We start from the raw sequence: 17,731 nt of genomic DNA, 5'->3' as shown, positions 1-17,731 counted from the left end.
CATATGCAAATGTTTTATATGACTACAGATGTATAACCTATACCGGGACAGTTAGGTGGTGCCCTGGGTAGAACACCAGTGCAGGAGTCAGGAGGACCTGAGTTCAAATCTCACCTCAGACACTTGACGTTCACTAGCTGTGAGATGTTGGGCAAGTCACTTAACTCCACTTGCCTCATCCTGGGCCATCTCCAGTCATTCCGATGAATATCTGGTCACAGGATTCAGATGGCTCTGAAGGAGAAGTGAGGCTGATGACCTGCACAGCCCTCTCTAACTCAAAACAAAGTCAAATGAAAGTCATGTCATTATTTCTGTGATGGCATGGTTTTCGTAGGCAACAAAGGACGAACACACACATAACCTATACCTGATTGCTTACCATCTCAGGGAAGGAGGAGGGAAGGGAGGAATGGAATTGGGAACTGAAAACTTTTAAAAGAGAAAAAATGTTAAATATAATATAATTCGGAACTATATACATACATGTATGTATGTATTGATACACAAATATACATATACATGTATATGTATATACACATACATATATACACATACATATACATATACATGTATATGTATGTATATATATGTATATATATGACATTGCTTTCAAAAAGAAGACAGTAAATGATCCTATAGAATTTGCCTCCAGCCAGACCACAACTCTGGGCATTACATTTTACGAAGGGCATTGATAAGCTGAGGAGCTTCTAGAAGATGGTGACAAAATGGTGAAGGGCCTCAAGTCTATTCCATATAAGGATTAGATGAAATAACTGGAGACATTTTGCCTGCAGGAGACAAGATATCTGCAGAGACAGGAGACGTGTCATCAAGTATTTGATAAGCTCCCATATGTAAGAGAAATGAGACTTATTCTCTTCTGCCACAGAAAATAAAAGTAGGAACAATGACTGGAAGCTGTAACGAGGTAAATCTAGGCATCTTGTCAAGAAAAACTTGCCAACAATTAGAGTTATTCAAAAGTAGAGCAGAACAACTTCCGAAGCAAGGACTGGTCTTTTAGTATAGATTAGGCAACTCCCTGTCCTGTATGTTGTAGTAGAAATACTCTTTCAAGTATGGGTTGGGCTAAATGCCCCTAGACTGATGAACTAGATGCTGGTTTTCTTCTTTGTTGCCAGGGGTCCTGATCCTAGAAAATACTTCCTGACCTGACTGACTCTCACTCTTTCTATCTCCCTGTCTGTCTCTGTTTCCTACTCTGTGTGTGTGTGTGTGTCTGTCTGTCTTTCTGTCTCTGTTTTCTCTTCCCTAGATTCTGTGTCTTCTTCTGGGTAAGTAGCTCTACTAGGGGTAGAGGTGGGGTGGGCATCTATGCACCATGAACCAAAACCCCTGGGGAGATGGGGAAAGACAAAAGAGAAATCCCCCCTCTCTGCCCCTGCTGCCACCTCCTTGCCCACTAAGCTACCTTCAGTACCTCTCAGGGTTTTTTTTGAAGGGTGATCATCTTTTGCCAGACTATGGGAAGATATTTCTCTTTCTTATTCCATCTGGGAAACTGACATTCTTAAAGGAACAGTTATGCCTTTTTGCTTTGTTCAACATATCAGTATTTCAAATCCTAGTTATCTGCCTCTTCCTTTCTGTGATTATTATATATTATTATTCTGAGGTTTAGGGAATCAACTCTCCTTCCCAAATAGGCATGCACAGGAGAAAACCCATATGAACTGCTACAGAGACCAGCAAGAGCAAACAGAAAAACCATTCTATTCGATGACTACAGCGAAATAATAAAAACCAGCAGCAACAAAAACACCATTATAATGACCAGACTTGGGCCTGAGGAAGATATTAGAAAATGTACCTTCCCTCTACTTTGCAGAGAACTGGGAGACTCGAGATATGGACCGTCAAATGTGTTGTCAGACGTAGCTGAAGGTGGTGGCCAGTCTTACTGATTTTTTTCTCTTTCTTTTTTTTTTTTTAAATTCTTGTTAGAAAGGAAGAAGAATATATTCATTTTTTGGATGATATAAAAATAATTCTAATGAAAATAATATAAAAATAATTCTAAGAGCTGTGATTGGATTCTGTGATGTTATGAGGGCATTTGTTTTATCCTGCCTTACAGTAGTGATCCTAGCTTTTACAGTTGTCTTCCCAGCCACACAACAAAGACCCATTCATCTAACCTAAGGAAGACATGCTCCAGTTTTAGCAAAAATCTCCTGGTTAGCTCTTATTAAATGACATATACAAATTGCAAAGTGGCAGACTTCCTGCCTTCCTTGGCCTGAGAAGCAGTGAATGTGGTAGAGATATATTCTAATGCCAGAGGCAGGGGTAGAGGACAGAATAAACAATTAGAAACCCTTCTCTGCTAGAGCAGGACAGTGAAAGAATGTTGGACTTGGACTCAGAGGATCTAGATATGAATTCTCATCCTGTTGCTTTGTATCCTGTATGACCTTAGGCTGCCACAACCTCTCTGGACCTCACTGCCATGTATATACAATGAGAAGCCTGGCCAGTTTGCTTCTAATGTCCCTTCTGGCTCTAAACCAATGATCCTATGACCTCCAAGGAACACTTTGATACGTAATAGGCACTTAATGTATGCTTATTGATTGATTGATTAAAGAAATCAATAAGGAGAATCTAAACTGTTTACCCTCTTTTTGGTGGGGAAAGGATATAAGCAGGGGCTTTGCTTTTGAACACTGCCTTCACAGGCAGTAGTACAGTCTCCAAGGAGAAATGCCCACTTCCTCAAGAAAAGTCAGCCTATCTTAGCCACACCCTCAAGTTTCCTGACAAATGTTTTTGGAAGTGGTTTGTGAATTTCTTGCCTGGCTATCTAGCCAACAATGGTCATGCCCAGGCAGGGCTGGCTGAGTTACCTAAAGAATGACCAAAGATGCTGCCTGATCATCTGAGACTTGGTCACAGCCTTTGTCTCCAGCGTCTAGCAATCCCATCTCTCCCAATGAGAGGCAGCATGGCATGATGGGGAAAATACCAGATCTGGAGTCAGAGCACTCAGCTTTTAATCCTACTCTCTCTGTGTATTTACTGCCTCTGTAACCTTGGGCCAATCTCTCCACAACCCTCAACCTCAGCTTAGTCTAATTATTAGTCTAGATGATGGCTAGCAACCTTTCCTGCTCTAAATAAGTAATATTGTCAAAAATTAGCCTGATGGAGAGTTGACTATCTATAATAAATCTGGACACACCTTTGAATGGTCCTAGCTTTGGGGTTAGTCTCCTCTCCTATCCCTTAGTCTGAGTTTCTAGCCCCACTCTCTGGATCTTAATGCAACCAAAGAGATAGGTCTTTAGGCCCCATTACCTTGGCTACTCTTCCCATCTTGGGGATTCAGTTGGCTCTTGGCTTGATGTAGCTTATGGGTAATTTGGTTAATGCTTGATTAATTTGTACAATAAAAAGGCTGGGGAATTTGCCTGCTGTGAAAAGAGTTGGTAATGATTTCCAATAGGCTCTTGTTTGTCAGAGACTTTCCACTGTAAGTAAGCCCTTTAGGTGGAAACTCCACAGCAAAATAAAGATGATAATATCAGTTGTCATTGCCTTCCTAGTACCTAGGACAGGGCTTCACACAACCATGTGCTTTTACAAACACGAAATAAACGTTCACTGCATTGTTGTGAAACATTTGAGTTAAAATCATACCTTTGCCACTCACAATGTTACTGAACCTTAGTTTCCTCATCTGTAAAACAAAGGTCATTGCTTGATGATTTCTGAGGTCCCTTCAGTCTCTAGATCTGTACTCCTATGATACTACTTATATGATTTAGGTCAAATCATTTAATCTTTCTGGGCCTCAGGATCTAATCTATAAAATGAGGGGATGAACTAAATGACTTCTACATGAAGCTAAACTATGAGACACCTACTTTTTAAAATGTATATTAATTTTACTAGAGTAGTAACAAAAAGCACCCTGCTTGTCTGAGTCTTCCTCTGAACTTCCTTCTGCTCCTTTCTGTGCAAGTTTTAAAAAATTCCATCTATAAGCTTTGCTTTCTTTTAATCTTTTTGCATCACTAGCACCCCCTCGTTCCTATCCCCACCCCTAACACCAAAAAGAAACCTTCCCTCATAAAAAAATTAAAAAGCCATCACATTGACTGTATCAGAAAGAAGATGCCTTTTTTCTGCACCTCTGGCCCAACACTTTGAGAAAAAAGCTTCCTCATCAGGCTCTAGAAATCTTGATTGGTCATCCCATTGATCCAAGCATCAGTTCATACATGTCCATGCAGCTTTTTCTGAATCCATCTTTTTCCTCATTTCTTATGGTGCAATAGTATTCTGTCACATTCATATGCTTTAATTTATTTAGTCAGTCTCCAATTGATGGGCATACACACTTTACTTTCAATTCTTACTACAACAAAAAATATTGATATATGTGTAGCCAAGTGGTGATATTTTATATGTATGTTTACATATACATATATATCATTTATATGTTATGTATGTGTGTATATATTCATATACATGTATCGTATATACACATAGCAGTCTTGTGTACACACATATCTATATACATCAGTATGTATTGTGTATGTGTGTACATATGATACATACATAGACACAAGCATAAATGCACTTAGACTAAGTGCATACATATGTGCGTGCATATATGTATATATATATATACATATGTATGTATACATACAATAAACATGTCCTTTCTATTTTTGACCTCTTTGGGTCATACACTTAGTAGTGATATCAAATGATACAGAATTTAACACTAGATCAAATGGTACAGAATTTAACAACATTTGGCACATAGACCCAATTTCTTTCCAGAATTATTGGAGCAATTCACAGCTCATCCAAAAATCTACCCGTGTCATAAGGCAGATTTTCTAACTCAAAGTCTGACCAAAATGCCCTAATATACTTCTACTTTCTTTATTCAGTCCCAAGAGAGTACAGGCTGTCAGGGAGGCACTGGTAAAATAATGAAACAGACTTGGATTTTATCTTGCCCTGGTCTGAGAAGTGCCCTAGGCAGTGAATATTGTGGAGATACCAAGGCATGGTGTAGGGATGGAGAATAAGGTAAAGTAATAGAATCACTGCTCTTTCTTATGTGATGCAGTGGAAAGAGGGTGGGATCTGGATTCACATGACATGGATTAGAATCTTAGTTCTTTCATTTGCAACCATTGAGATCTCATACATTCTGTGTGATTATTTTCTTTCTTTTCTTTTTTCCTTCTTTCCTTCCTTCCTTCCTTCCTTCCTTCCTTCCTTCCTTCCTTCCTTCCTTCCTTCCTTCCTTCCTTCCTTCCTTCTTTCCTACATTATAGATTTAGAGACTGATGGAACCTTAGAAGTCATCTAGTTTATTCCCTCATTTTATAGATTAGATCCTAAGGCCTATATTGAAATATTGAAATGTTCATAGCATCATGTCCATTGATGTTTAAATTCAATTAAAAAAGAAAATTTATATTGAAGTAATTAAATTTAATTACATATTTTAAAAAGAAAATTGAAAAAATGAATGCAAATTGAATGGTATAACTGAAATGCAGGGAACAGAATGATGTAGCATCTGCATAAAGAGGAATTGCTTTATTTCTCTCTTCTTCTCCCCTTCCTCTTGCAAAACACAATGCTGATGCTGTTGAAATGAACCCCTCGGCCCTAAATGCTGACAGGAGTAAGGTGCCTTTCTTGGTCCCATTTCCCTAACTGAGAGCTTGAGATGTCCATGCCTGCAACATATATCTTGTTCCTTAAGATAGCACCAGTGTGCCTTTGGAGCCAATTGGCTATTTATACTTGAAAATATGAATGATATGTAATATCTGTATACCTGTTATGATTCAGAGAGATTTCAACATTAGAAAACATTTTTCATGGGAAAAAAAAAGCAAAAATATATCATTAGGCTTTCATGGGCAGAACAGGTGGCCTAATTCAGAGGAAAGAGCCCTGAAGTCCCAGAACTACCCAGAAAGAGAGGTCAAATGTGGAAGGTGCTAATTAACTCCAGGGAGACCAACACAGTTATTTCAGCAAATGTGAAATGGTAAAGACTGATTACTAGTCTCAGAAAAAGTCATTCCAATATGAAAAATGCACGATGTGGAGGATGGGAGGAGAGTAAACAGCTTAAACCAAATCTCTGTAAGAATTATGGGGAAATCAAAGAGTCCAATTTAGAGATGGATGTGGATGCATAGGCATCTCCTTGACCACCAAATTTTTAAAAGGCATAGGCAATGCGAATAGCAAATTAATGGAGCCAGAGCCAAGATGATTGAAAAAGGCAGTGACTCATCTGAGCTCTCCACAAGATCCCTCTAAACACTTTTAAATAATGCCATAAAACAATTTCTAGAACAGCAGAACCTACAAAAGGACAGGGTGAAATAATTTTCTAGTCAAAGACAACTTAGAAGGTCAGCAGGAAAGGTCTGTTGTACCTGAGTGAGAGTGGAGCACAGTCCAGTGCAAGCTGTGCCAGCACAGAACCAGCCCCAGAAAACCAGGAGCTCTCAGCACACAGACAGTAACAGGGTCAAACACTTGGTCAAAAGGAGATTACAGTGGTCCCTTTGCTAGTACTGAGGTAGGACTCTGTTGCTTTGCCCATACTTGGATCCAAGTCTCAGTGCTGGGTGGCAGTCATAAGGTGAGGGGGAGCACTAGCATAGCAGAGCAGAGCTTGCAGCTGTGGTGGAGCAGGGACCCTCCTCACAGTTAAAGGACAGAAAAGAGAGCTTGTGGTCACTCAAACACCAGAGCAAATGCCAGGAAAGTAGTAAACACAACTCTCTTTAGAACAGGGTTTCCTAAACTTTTTTGACTCTGGACTACTTTTCACATTATGGCAGTGTTTGTTGCCAGTGCAAAGTGCATATGCTTTGTGTTTAGAACAAAGGTTGCAGTGAAGTTACATGATGCAACACAAGCAAGTGCTGGTAGAAACACCTCAAATTCATTACATGTTTGATTTTTATTTAATTTTTGGTCACTGCATGTTCAGAAATTTTTAGTGTTGCCAAATTTTTCATGACACTTTCATGACCAACAGTTTAAAAGACACTGTCTTAGATCATACCACCTTGGGACAACTAAAAACTTACAGGTCCCTAGTAGTATCTCTGAAAACAGTTGTACAAATCCCTTAAAGCTTAGGACAGTGTACCCCCCCACACTCTGGAAGCAGACTCCTACTTTAACTAAGAGTTAAAATTCAAGAAATAGTCTGGGAAAATGAGCCAACAACAGGAAAAAATTCTGACCATAAAAATGCTACTATGGAGACAAGGAAGCTCAAAACACATACTCAGAAGAAGAAAACAAAGTCAAAGTTCCTACATCCAAAGCCTTCAAGAAAAATTTGAATTAGTCTCAGATCATGGAAGAGCTCAAAAAGGATTTTGAAAATCAAGTAACAGAGGTAGAGGAAAAATTGGGAAAAGAAATGAAAACAATGCAAGAAAATCATGAAAAATGAGTCAACAGCATACTGAAGGAGACACAAAAAAATACCAAAGAAAATAACACCTTAACAACAGACTATGCCAAATGGTAAAAGAGGTACAAAAAGCCAGTGAGAAGAATGAGCCTTAAAAAAGCAGAATTGACCAAATGGAAAAAGAGCCACAAAAATTCACTGAAGAAAAAATTTCCTTTAAAAAGTAGAATTGACAGGGAGACAGAGTCAAGATGATGGAGTAGAAGTAGAGACCTGCTAGAGCTCTCCCCCCAAATGCCTCAAAAAACCTTCAAAAAATGACTATAAACAAATTTTAGGACAGCAGAAGCCACAAAATGACAGAATGAAGCAAATTTCCAGCCCAAGACAAATTGGAAGTTCAACAGGAAGGATCTATTGCAGTGGCTGGGAGTGCAGCACAGTTTGGCATGGCCTTAGGGGACTGAATTGCTGTTAGATGTGGTGGTTTCCAGACTTCTCAACCCACAAACACCAAAGACAGCTTTGAAGGTCAGTGGGAAAGGTCTCTGACCTGGCTGAGAGGGAAACATGATGTAGCCACAGCCCCAGCTCCAGCCACTGCTGAAGCAGAGGCTGCTTCTGGAACACTCCACTTAAAAAAGAGCTCAATAGTCAAGTAACTGGCTGGGAAACTGAGCAAACGCGTGGAAAAGAAATGAACTACAGATACTTACTTTCTCGGTGAAGAGATATTTTCTTACCTCATTGGTGACAAGGAAGACAAAACATATAACCAGAAGAAAACAACAAAGGCAAAGTTCCTACATTTGTAATGGTAATTTAAATGGGGAGATCCTTCATATTCATTAACAGGTCCATGTGACCTGCCTGGGTCACAAAGAAGCCTTCATCACATTAGTCTGAGTCACATGGAGCCTGTGGTGAGAGGAGTTTGCTGAATGGGTGGAACAGGAAGAGGTGCAACTAGAACAGAGCTGAGAGGAAATTGGTCAGAGTCTAGTCAGAGCTAGGACTGATGCAGGCAAGAAGGTTGCTGGCTAGTATGAGTGAAAAAGCCTGTTTATGATTTGTTTAAGGGACTTGGCTTATGGGAAGTCTAGCAAGGGGAAGGCTTGGGGATAGTGTTGTTCTCTGCATTGTTACTATGTATAGATTTTGTACTATGATAGATTTGACTTTCTGGTTGTCTGAATAAATATTTTGGTTTTGTCTTCCATGTGGAGAGTGTGTTGTATTTTACGATTCAGAATTCTGGCACTATATTAATGGCCACTTTGAATCTGTGAATATCGCATTGGTGCTACAATATCCCAAAGCCTCAAAGAAAAATATGAATTGGTCTTAGGCCTTAGAAGAGCTCAAAAAGGATTTTGAAAATCAAGTAAGAGAAGCAGAGGAAAAATTAGGAAGAGAAATGAGAGTGATGCAAGAAGATCATGAAAAAGAAGTCAACAGCTTGCTAAGGGAAACCCCCAAAAATGCTGAAAAAAATTACAGCTTTAAAATTAGACTAACCCAAATGGCAAAAGAGGTCCAAAAGTTTACTGAAGAAAATGATTCCTTAAAAATTAGAATGGAGCAAATGAAAACTAATAACTTTATGAGACATTGAGAAATTATAAAACAAAACCAAAAGAATAAATAAATAGAAGACAATGTGAAGTATCTCATTGGAAAAATAACTGACCTGGGAAATGGATCCACAAGAGATAATTTAAAAATTATTGGACTGCCTGAAAGCCATGATAAAAAAAAAGCCTAGACATCATCTTTCAATAAATTATCAAGGAAACCTGCCCTGATATTCTAGAAGGAGAGGGTAAAATAGAGATGGAAGGTATCTACCAATCACCTTCTGAAAGAGATCACAAAAGGAAAACTCCTAGGAATATTTAGCCAAATTCCAGAGTTCCCAGCTCAAGGAGAAAATATTACAAGCAGCCAAAAAGAAACAATTCAAGTATTGTGGAAACACAAGCAGAATAACACAAGATTTAGCAGTTTCTACACTAAGAGATCAGAGGGCTAGGAATATGATATTCCAGAGGTCAAAGGAGAAAGGATTAAAACCAAGAATCACATACCTAGCAAAAATGAGTACAATATTTTAGGGGAGAAAAGGAACTTCAATGAAATAGAGGGCTTCCAAGCATTCTTGTTGAAAAGACCAGAGTTGAATAGAAGATCTGACTTTCAAATACAAGAATCAAGACAAACATTAAGAGGTAAACAGGAAAGAGAAACCATAAGGGACTTATTAAAGTTGAACTGTTTACATTCTTACATGGAAAGATGATATTTGTAACTCATGAAACCTTTCTCAGTATTAGCAAAGCTGGAGGGGAGAAGGGGGACAAAGGGTGAGCTGAATATGATGGGATGATATCAAAAAGATAATTAAGTGTTAAGAGGAATGTACTAGGAGAAAGAGAAAGGGAGAGGCAGAATGTAGTAAATCATCTCATATAAAAGAGGCAAGAAAGAGCTTTTACAAGATGAGAGGGAATAAGTGAGCCTTACTTTTATTGGATTTCACTTAAGGAGGGAATAACATACACACTCAATTGAGTATGTATCTTAAAGGTAAAGTTTATATCAAAAGTTTATCTTATCATAAAAGGTAAATTTCTCTTACCTTACAGGAAAGCATGGGGGAAAGTGATAAGAGAGGGGGGATAATAGAATGGGTGACAGATTGGGGGAGGGGGTAATTGGAAGCAAACACTTTGGTAGAGGGACAGGTCAAAGGAGACAATGGAAAAAATGGAGGGTAGGACAGGATAGAGGGAAATATAGTTAATCTTTCACAACATGACTGTTATGGAAGTGTTCTGCATGATTACATATGTATATCTTATATTTAATTTCTTGCCTTCTCAATGAGGGTGGAAGGGGAGGGGACAGGGAGTTAACATGGAACTCAAAGCTTTAAAAATGAAAGTTTAAAATTGTTTTTACATGCACTTAGGAAATAAGATATATAAGGAATGGGATATAGAAATCTTTCTTACCCTACAGGAAAATAGAAGGAAAGAGGATGGGGAGGAATGGGGTGATAGAAGGGAGGGCAGATTGGAGAAAAGGGTAATCAGAATACATGCTGTCATGGAGTGGGGGGAGTGGGGAGATGGGGAGAAAATTTGAAACGCAAAATTTTGTGGAAGTGAATGTTGAAAACCGAAAATAAAAGAAATTAAATAGAATTGATCGAGTAGAAAAGGAGGTGTAAAAGTTCATTGAAAAAAATAATAATAATTCCTTAGAAAATTAGAATGGAGCAAATAAAAGCTAATGACTTTATGAGAAATCAAGAAACAAACAAAACCAAAAGAATAAAAAAATAGGAGACAATGTGAAAGAAATATCTCATTGGAAAAATCATTTACTTGGAAAATAGATTCAGGAAAGATAATTTAAAAATTATTGGACTACCTGAAAGCCATCATAAAAAAAAGATCCTAGACATCACTTTTCAAGAAATTATCAAGGAAAATTTCCTTGATATTCTAGAACCAGAGAGTAAAATAGAAATTGAAAGAATCCATCAATCACATCCTGAAAGAGATCCTAAAATCAAAACTCTCAGGTATATTACAGACAAATTCTAGAGTTCCTAGGTCAAGGAGAAAATATTGCAAGTGGTCAGAAAGAAACAGTTCAAATATTGTGGAGCCACAATCTGGATAACACAAGATTTAGCAGTTTCTACATTAAAAGATCAGAGAGTTTGGAATATGATATTCTGGAGGACAAAAGAACTAGGATTACAACCAAGAATCACCTACCCAGCAAAACTGTATATGATCCTTCAGGGACAAAAATCGACATTCAATGAAACAGAGAACTTTTAAACATCCTTAATGAATAGACCAGAACTGAATAGAAAATTGGATTTTCAAATACACAACTCAAGAGAAGCATAAAAAGGTAAACAGGAAGGGGAAATCATGAGACTTAATAAAGTTAAACTGTTTTCATTCCTACATAGGAAGATGACACTTGTAACTCATAAGAACTTTCTCATTATTAGTTCAGTTAGAAGGAGTATATATAGAAAAAGGATACAGGCGTTAGTGGAATATAAAGGGATAATGTCCGAAAAAAAAAAAAAAAAAGAAAGTAAGGGGTGAGAGAGAGGAATGTGCTGGGAGAAAGGGAAAGGGAGAAGTAAAATGGAATAAATTATCACACATAAAAGAGACCAGAAAAAAAGTTTTTACACTGGAGGGGAAGAGGGGGAAGGTGAAGAGAGAGTAAGTGAACCTTACTCTCATTAGAATTGGCTCAAAGAGGGAATAACATACACACTCAATTGGGCATAGCAATCTATCATACCCCACAGGAAAGTAGGAAGGGAAGGAGACAAGAGAATGAGGGGTTGGCTGAAGGGAGGGCAGATTGGGGGAGAGGAGAGTCAGAAGTAAAGCATTTCTGAGGAGAGATAGAGTGAAAGAAGAGAGAAAACAGAATAAATGGAGGAGGGGGATAGTAAGGAGGGAAATACATCTAGCAATAGTAACTGAAAAAAATTTTGAAACAAGCTTCTTTGATAAAGGCCTCACTTCTCAAATATATAGAGAACTGAGTAAAACTTTACAAAAATAAGAGCCATTCCCCAATTGATAAATGATCAAAAGATATGAACAGATTTCAGATGAAGTAATCAAAGCTATCTATAGCCATATGAAAAAAGGTTCTAACTCACTATTGATTAGAGAAACAAAAGTTAAAATAATTCTGAAATACCACATCGCATCTATTACATTGACTAAAAGGACAAAAAAGGAAAATGTCAAAGAGGATGTAGGGAAAATGAGACATTAATGCACTGTTGTAGAGTTGTGAACTGATTCAACCATTCTATAGAGCAATTTGAAACTATACCCGAAGTGCTATAAAACCATGGATACCCTTTGACCTAGCAATACCAGTACTAGATCTGTATCCCAAAAGAGATAAAAAACAAAAAGGAAATTACCTATATGTACAAAAATATTTATAACAGCTTTTTTTTCTGGTGGCAAAGAATTGGAAATTAAGGGGATACTCATCAACTGGAGAACGGCTGAACAAATTGTGGCATTTGATTATGATGGAGTACTATTGTGCTATAAGAAATGATAAGCAGGATGCTCACATCCTGCTAGAAAGGCTTACATGAGCTGATGGAAAGTGAAAGGTACTATGTACAAAGTTACAGCAGTATTGTAAGATGATCAGCTGTGAATGACTTAGCTATTTTTAACAATACAATGATCCAAGATAAGTCTGAAGGACTTATGATGAAAAATGATATCCAGCTCCAGAGAAAGAACTAAAGGAGTCTGAATACAGTTTGAAGCATCCTTTTAAATTTATTTTTCTTGAGTTTTTTTTTTTTGTTGTTGTTCCATGTTTTCTTTCACAATGTGACTAACATGGAAATGTTTTGCATGACTACACATGTATAGCCTATACTGAATTACCTTCTCAATATGGGGTGGGGTTTGAATGGTGGAAGAGAGAGAATCTGGAACTCAAAGTTTTGAAAATGAATGTTAAAAATTGTTTTTACATGTAACTGCAGGAAAATAAAATACTAAATAAATTCTAAAATATATTAATATAAAAACATGATATAAGTCTTTAAGAATAGTATCTGGTTACAGGATGCTTCATAATTATAATACTAACCTTATCTCTGAGGAAGAGTTATGAAAATGTACCTCTCTCCCTTCTTTGCAGTGATGGAGGCTATGGGCAGTGAGTGCTACATACAAAGTTGGACTCGATGTGTTTATTAATTTTGCCAAACTGATTTTATATTCTCATTCTTTTTTGTTCTTTTAAGGGATGACTCTCTGGATGAGGTGAAAGGGAAAAGGGTATAATGAGAAACAAAGGTAACGGAAAAATATGCATCAATAACATTTTTTAAAAAATGGTTCTAGCAAAGCTAAAGCCCAGAATGATGTGAGGCTAGTGAGAATTGTGAAGAGGACAAAAATGTCTCTTTGATTCAGTGTTATTTTTTATCTGTCTTGAGGAAAATATGAGAAAAACAGGCATGGGAGTATTGCTCAGGGTGGATGGGATGATGGTAAGGGGAAATAAAGAGATGACAGAACTCAACTCTTTTTTTACTTCTGGGTTTTAAAATTTTGGGTTTTTTTTTTTTGGTTTGTCAAGAAGAATGATATTTATAGTAGCAAAAACAATTTCAAATACAAGTAGAGAATTGAAACCCAAGATTAGAAGGGGGATAGTAAGAGAGCTCCTAACTACTCTTGATTCATTCAAATCACCAGGCCCAGATGGCCTGTCCCAGGGGACAGACTCTTATAAAGCCTCTTTGAAAGATGCTGCAGAACAAGAGAAATGCTGAGATATCAGAGAATGGCAAATGTCTTTGCATTCAGAAAAGGGAAAAGAGTCTGCAAGGTAGACCAGATAGCTTAACACTGATTCCTAGAATGTATACTTAAATAATTTTTAGTGTACATCTAGGAAAAAAAAGAGTGGATAGAGAAAACTAGCTTGGCTTCATCAAGAATAGATCTTACCAGGAGAATGTGATTTCCTTTTTTTATAGGGTTACCAAGTTGGAAGATTAATGGATTAAACAGCAAGCATTTATTAAATGCCTACTAGGATCCAGGCACTGTGATAGGTTCTGGGGTACAAATATGAAAGTGCGATATCTCTGTCTTCTAGGAGTTTACATAGTACTGGAGGGATTAAACATGTTCATGGAAGAGTAAACAAAGATTTTATGCAAAAATTTTGGTGGTGGTTGTTGTTGTTCAGTTGTGTCAGACTCTTTGTGACCTCATTTGGGGTTTTCTTGCAAAGATACTGAAGTGGTTTGCCATTTCCTTCTCCAGCTTATTTTACAGATGAGGAAACTGAGGCAAACAGGATAAGTAACTTGCCCAGGGTCACACAGCTAGTAAGTGTGCAAAGTTAGATTTGAACTCAGAGCCTTCTGACTCTGGGCCTGGCCCCCTATCCACAGAACCATTTAGCTTCCCCTGACGCAAAATAAATATTATATAATTTGGAGGAATGCTGTAGATGCCTTGATGTCAGCAAACATTTGGCAGATGCTCTATTGACAAGATGGAGTGATGTGGACTGGAAAACTAATTTCAACTAGTTTTCAACTAGTTTCAAAATAAATTTCCAATAAGTCAGAAAATACTGTAGTTGGGTAGAGCCAAAAATAGTTGAGAGATCAGACCAAAAGAACAAGTACCAATGGTTTGATGCCACTTTAGAAAATGGTCTCTGGTGGCTTATCCCAAAGACATAAAGTAACTTAACTGTGATCACAGACTTGCAGATGCCAAGTCTAGTATTCTCCCCATTGCACCACACTGTCTAGATGGCCTCAGAGGTTCCACCTCTGGGATTCTGTGGATGATAGTATGTTAGAACTAGAAGAGATCCCAGAAAATATTTGATCTAGCCTTCTTATCTTACAGAGGAGAAAATAAATAATTCCAACAAACTGTGTGTAATGTTGGGAGTGGTGGTGGTAGTGGTGGTGGTGGTGGTACTAAGGATATGTGTGTGGAAGGGTTGGGATGGGTGTGAAATAAACATTATAAATACTTATAAATAGCACCTATTATGTGCCAGGTACTGTACTAAGTACTTTTTATAAATATGATCTCATTTGCTTCTCACAACAATCCTATAAGGTAGTTGCTATCGTTTATTTCCATTTTACAGTTGAGGAAACTGAGGCAAAAGAAGTTAAGTGGCTTGCTCAGGGTCACACAGCTAAGAAGGGTCTGAGACAAGATTGGAACTCATGTCTTCCTGACTCCAGGTTCTAGCTACCGCACCACATAGTTTCCTCTAAAAGATAGGGAACTATTATTCTCTAATACACACACACACACACACACACACACACACACATATATTATATATATATATGTATATTCTACATAGGCAACTAATATTCCACCCTGTAGACTAGGGTTTAGGGTGGAATGTCAATCAGAAACAATTTGGAAACCAATGGGTCTGTCAGATGTTTTATTATGTCTTGTAAAGCTTGTTAGATTTAATTTTGTAAGATTAGCTCTCCTCCTGTCAGTTTTCCTCAGCTTATTAATATTACCACCCTCTGTATATTTATAGCATGCTTAATTATAGTCAGGGCACTTTTACTCTATAATCTCATTTGATTCTTATACCATATTATAAGGTTGTTGGGAAAGGTGTTATTATTCCCATTATATTGATGAGAAAAGTGAGCCCCAGAGAAGTAATTTGATTTTCCCAAGGTCATACAGAAAGGGAGAGAAAGGTAGAAGAGTGGAAGTATTTCTCTGAAAGAGCCTACTCTGGCTATTTGGGCAGTGGAAAGGGCTAATGAGTATGAAAGTCATTTAGAACCTTTCCGCACTTTCTTATCTCTCGGTGTTATTTTTTCCCTCTCTGTCCCAGACTCTTTTCCAGACAATTCAATTCAAGCTGATTTCTGCAGATAGGAAGTTGCAGGTCTGTGCTTGGCCCTGTTCTGCCAAGCAAAGGTAGTTTTGAAAATGTTTCCAAGATCCACCAGCTGTTAGTGATAAGATTAGGGAAAAAGAAATTGGAGCAGAGTGAACCCTGGCATCCCTGACTTGGGACATGGAGACAAATGTCACTGAATCTCCTAGGAAGTATTCTCATTCTACTGAGAACTTAGAATCAGCACTACTGGAATAACAGTTTGGAAATTACATGTCTGTCAGTTTTGTTTGCTTTTTTTTCTTCGCTCTACACAGTTTTGCTGCTTGGCAAAGTGACCTGCAATTAGTTGTTCTGAGTGTGTCATGGATCTCAGTGTCCCTCTCCAGCCCAAGCATCCAAGAAGCATAGAATGTCAGTCAGAAGGTGCCTTGAAATGCCATCTAATATAACCTGACAAAACACAGAATCACGTCAGAGCTGGAGGGGACCCTGTGTAGCTTGTTTCCTCATTTTTACAAATGCAGAGTCCAAAGCTCTGAAAGGTTCAGTGATTTCCCCAAGGTTTAACAGCTAGTAAGTGGCCTCCCTGGCATCTCCACCTGGGAAACATGGTCTAAGTAAAGTAACCTGGGGTAGCAGGTGAAGCCAAAGGACCTGGGTCCTTATTCCGACCTGGTTGTTTGTATGACCTTATAAACAAGCCCCTTCTCTCTGTCTCTCTCCAATTCCTCATTTTTAAATGAAGGGACTGTCCTTCTAGGAATCCAAGAGGAATCTAGGAGTCTTGAAATCCCTAGCTCCTGACTCCCATCCCCAGATTCTTTTCTACTTTACTTTCATTTTGCAGAACAGGAATCAAACTTGAACACTGCCCTTCTACACGTTTACCTGTTCATGTGATCATGGAATACTTGAAATCCTTCCCATGCTCCTCGCTTGCTCCTTTTCATAGCTTCCACTGACTTGTCATCGCCTTACACATAGACCTGCCCCTTTGGCAAAATGTTTTAGACCTTTCCTGACACCTGTGATGCAAAATCACGTGATTTACAGGTTCTCTTTCACCTCTAACCCACCTCCCCCTCATATAACTAAAGCTCACTAACCTAATGTCCCACAACTCTAGCCATCCAGTGAAGTGACGCAATTCCTAAAGCAGGCCTCATTCATGGTATGGTATTAATGGGCTCAAGAGATATTCCCTACATGTAATAATAACTCATTATCTTACGGGTACAAACAAACTATATAGAATAAATAGGAAATAATTAAGAGAGGGAAGGAACTAGAGTTAAGAAAGGCTGGGAAAGGCTTCCTGTAGAAAATGGGATTTTAGTTGGAATTTAAAGGGAGTCAGGAAGTGGAGAGGAGGAGGTAGAGCATTCCAGATATGGAGGACTGTCAGAGAAAATGCCAGAAGTCTAGTGATGGAGTGTCTTCTACATGGAACAGTAAGGAGGATCAAAAAGTACCTGCCAGGCCCTAAGGTATAAAAAGACTGGAAAGGTACGAGTGGACTAAGCTATGAAAGGCTTCTAACGTCAAACAAAGGATTTTGCATTTGATCCTGGGGGCCATAGAAAGTCACTGAAGTTTATTGAGGAGAGGAGTTACATAGGAAGATTGATTGACTCAACTGAAGCTATCTTTTGGGCCATGTATAAAAATTCCTAGGTAGAATCTACTTACAGCAACCCTGTGAGACAGGTACAGCGATTGTTATGAAGATATTTCTTTTTTCAGACAAGAAAGCAGAGGTTTGGAGAAATTTACCAAAGCCTCATGGTTAGTGAGTGTCAGAGGTAGGTCTCTAGGTTTTCTGACTCTAGGTCT

At 38.2% G+C, this 17,731-nt stretch overlaps 2 protein-coding genes across 3 annotated transcripts in view; one reads left to right on the top strand and one right to left on the bottom strand.

Moving 5' to 3' along the window:
• KCNIP1 (potassium voltage-gated channel interacting protein 1) overlaps positions 1-17,731 on the bottom strand; it is a 587,701-nt gene that overhangs the window by 550,595 nt on the left and 19,375 nt on the right. The window lies entirely within an intron of this gene.
• Positions 1-17,731, top strand: part of KCNMB1 (potassium calcium-activated channel subfamily M regulatory beta subunit 1) — a 50,385-nt gene that overhangs the window by 25,672 nt on the left and 6,982 nt on the right. The window contains exon 4 of one of the 2 annotated variants that reach the window (XM_072630949.1): positions 1,674-8,664. The exons of the other annotated variant lie outside the window; for it this stretch is intronic. Within the exon in view, the coding sequence (XP_072487050.1) occupies positions 1,674-1,931 (258 nt within the window). The 3' untranslated portion in view covers positions 1,932-8,664. Of the gene's footprint in view, positions 1-1,673; positions 8,665-17,731 lie in introns of those variants that run through there. 2 annotated transcript variants of the gene reach the window in all.

The sequence above is a fragment of the Notamacropus eugenii genome, chromosome 1 (assembly GCF_028372415.1).
Source record: "Notamacropus eugenii isolate mMacEug1 chromosome 1, mMacEug1.pri_v2, whole genome shotgun sequence".
NCBI classification, from domain to species: domain Eukaryota; kingdom Metazoa; phylum Chordata; class Mammalia; order Diprotodontia; family Macropodidae; genus Notamacropus; species Notamacropus eugenii.
The sequence above is the reverse complement of the archived record's forward strand: the minus strand, read 5'-3'. Positions and strand labels throughout refer to the sequence as shown.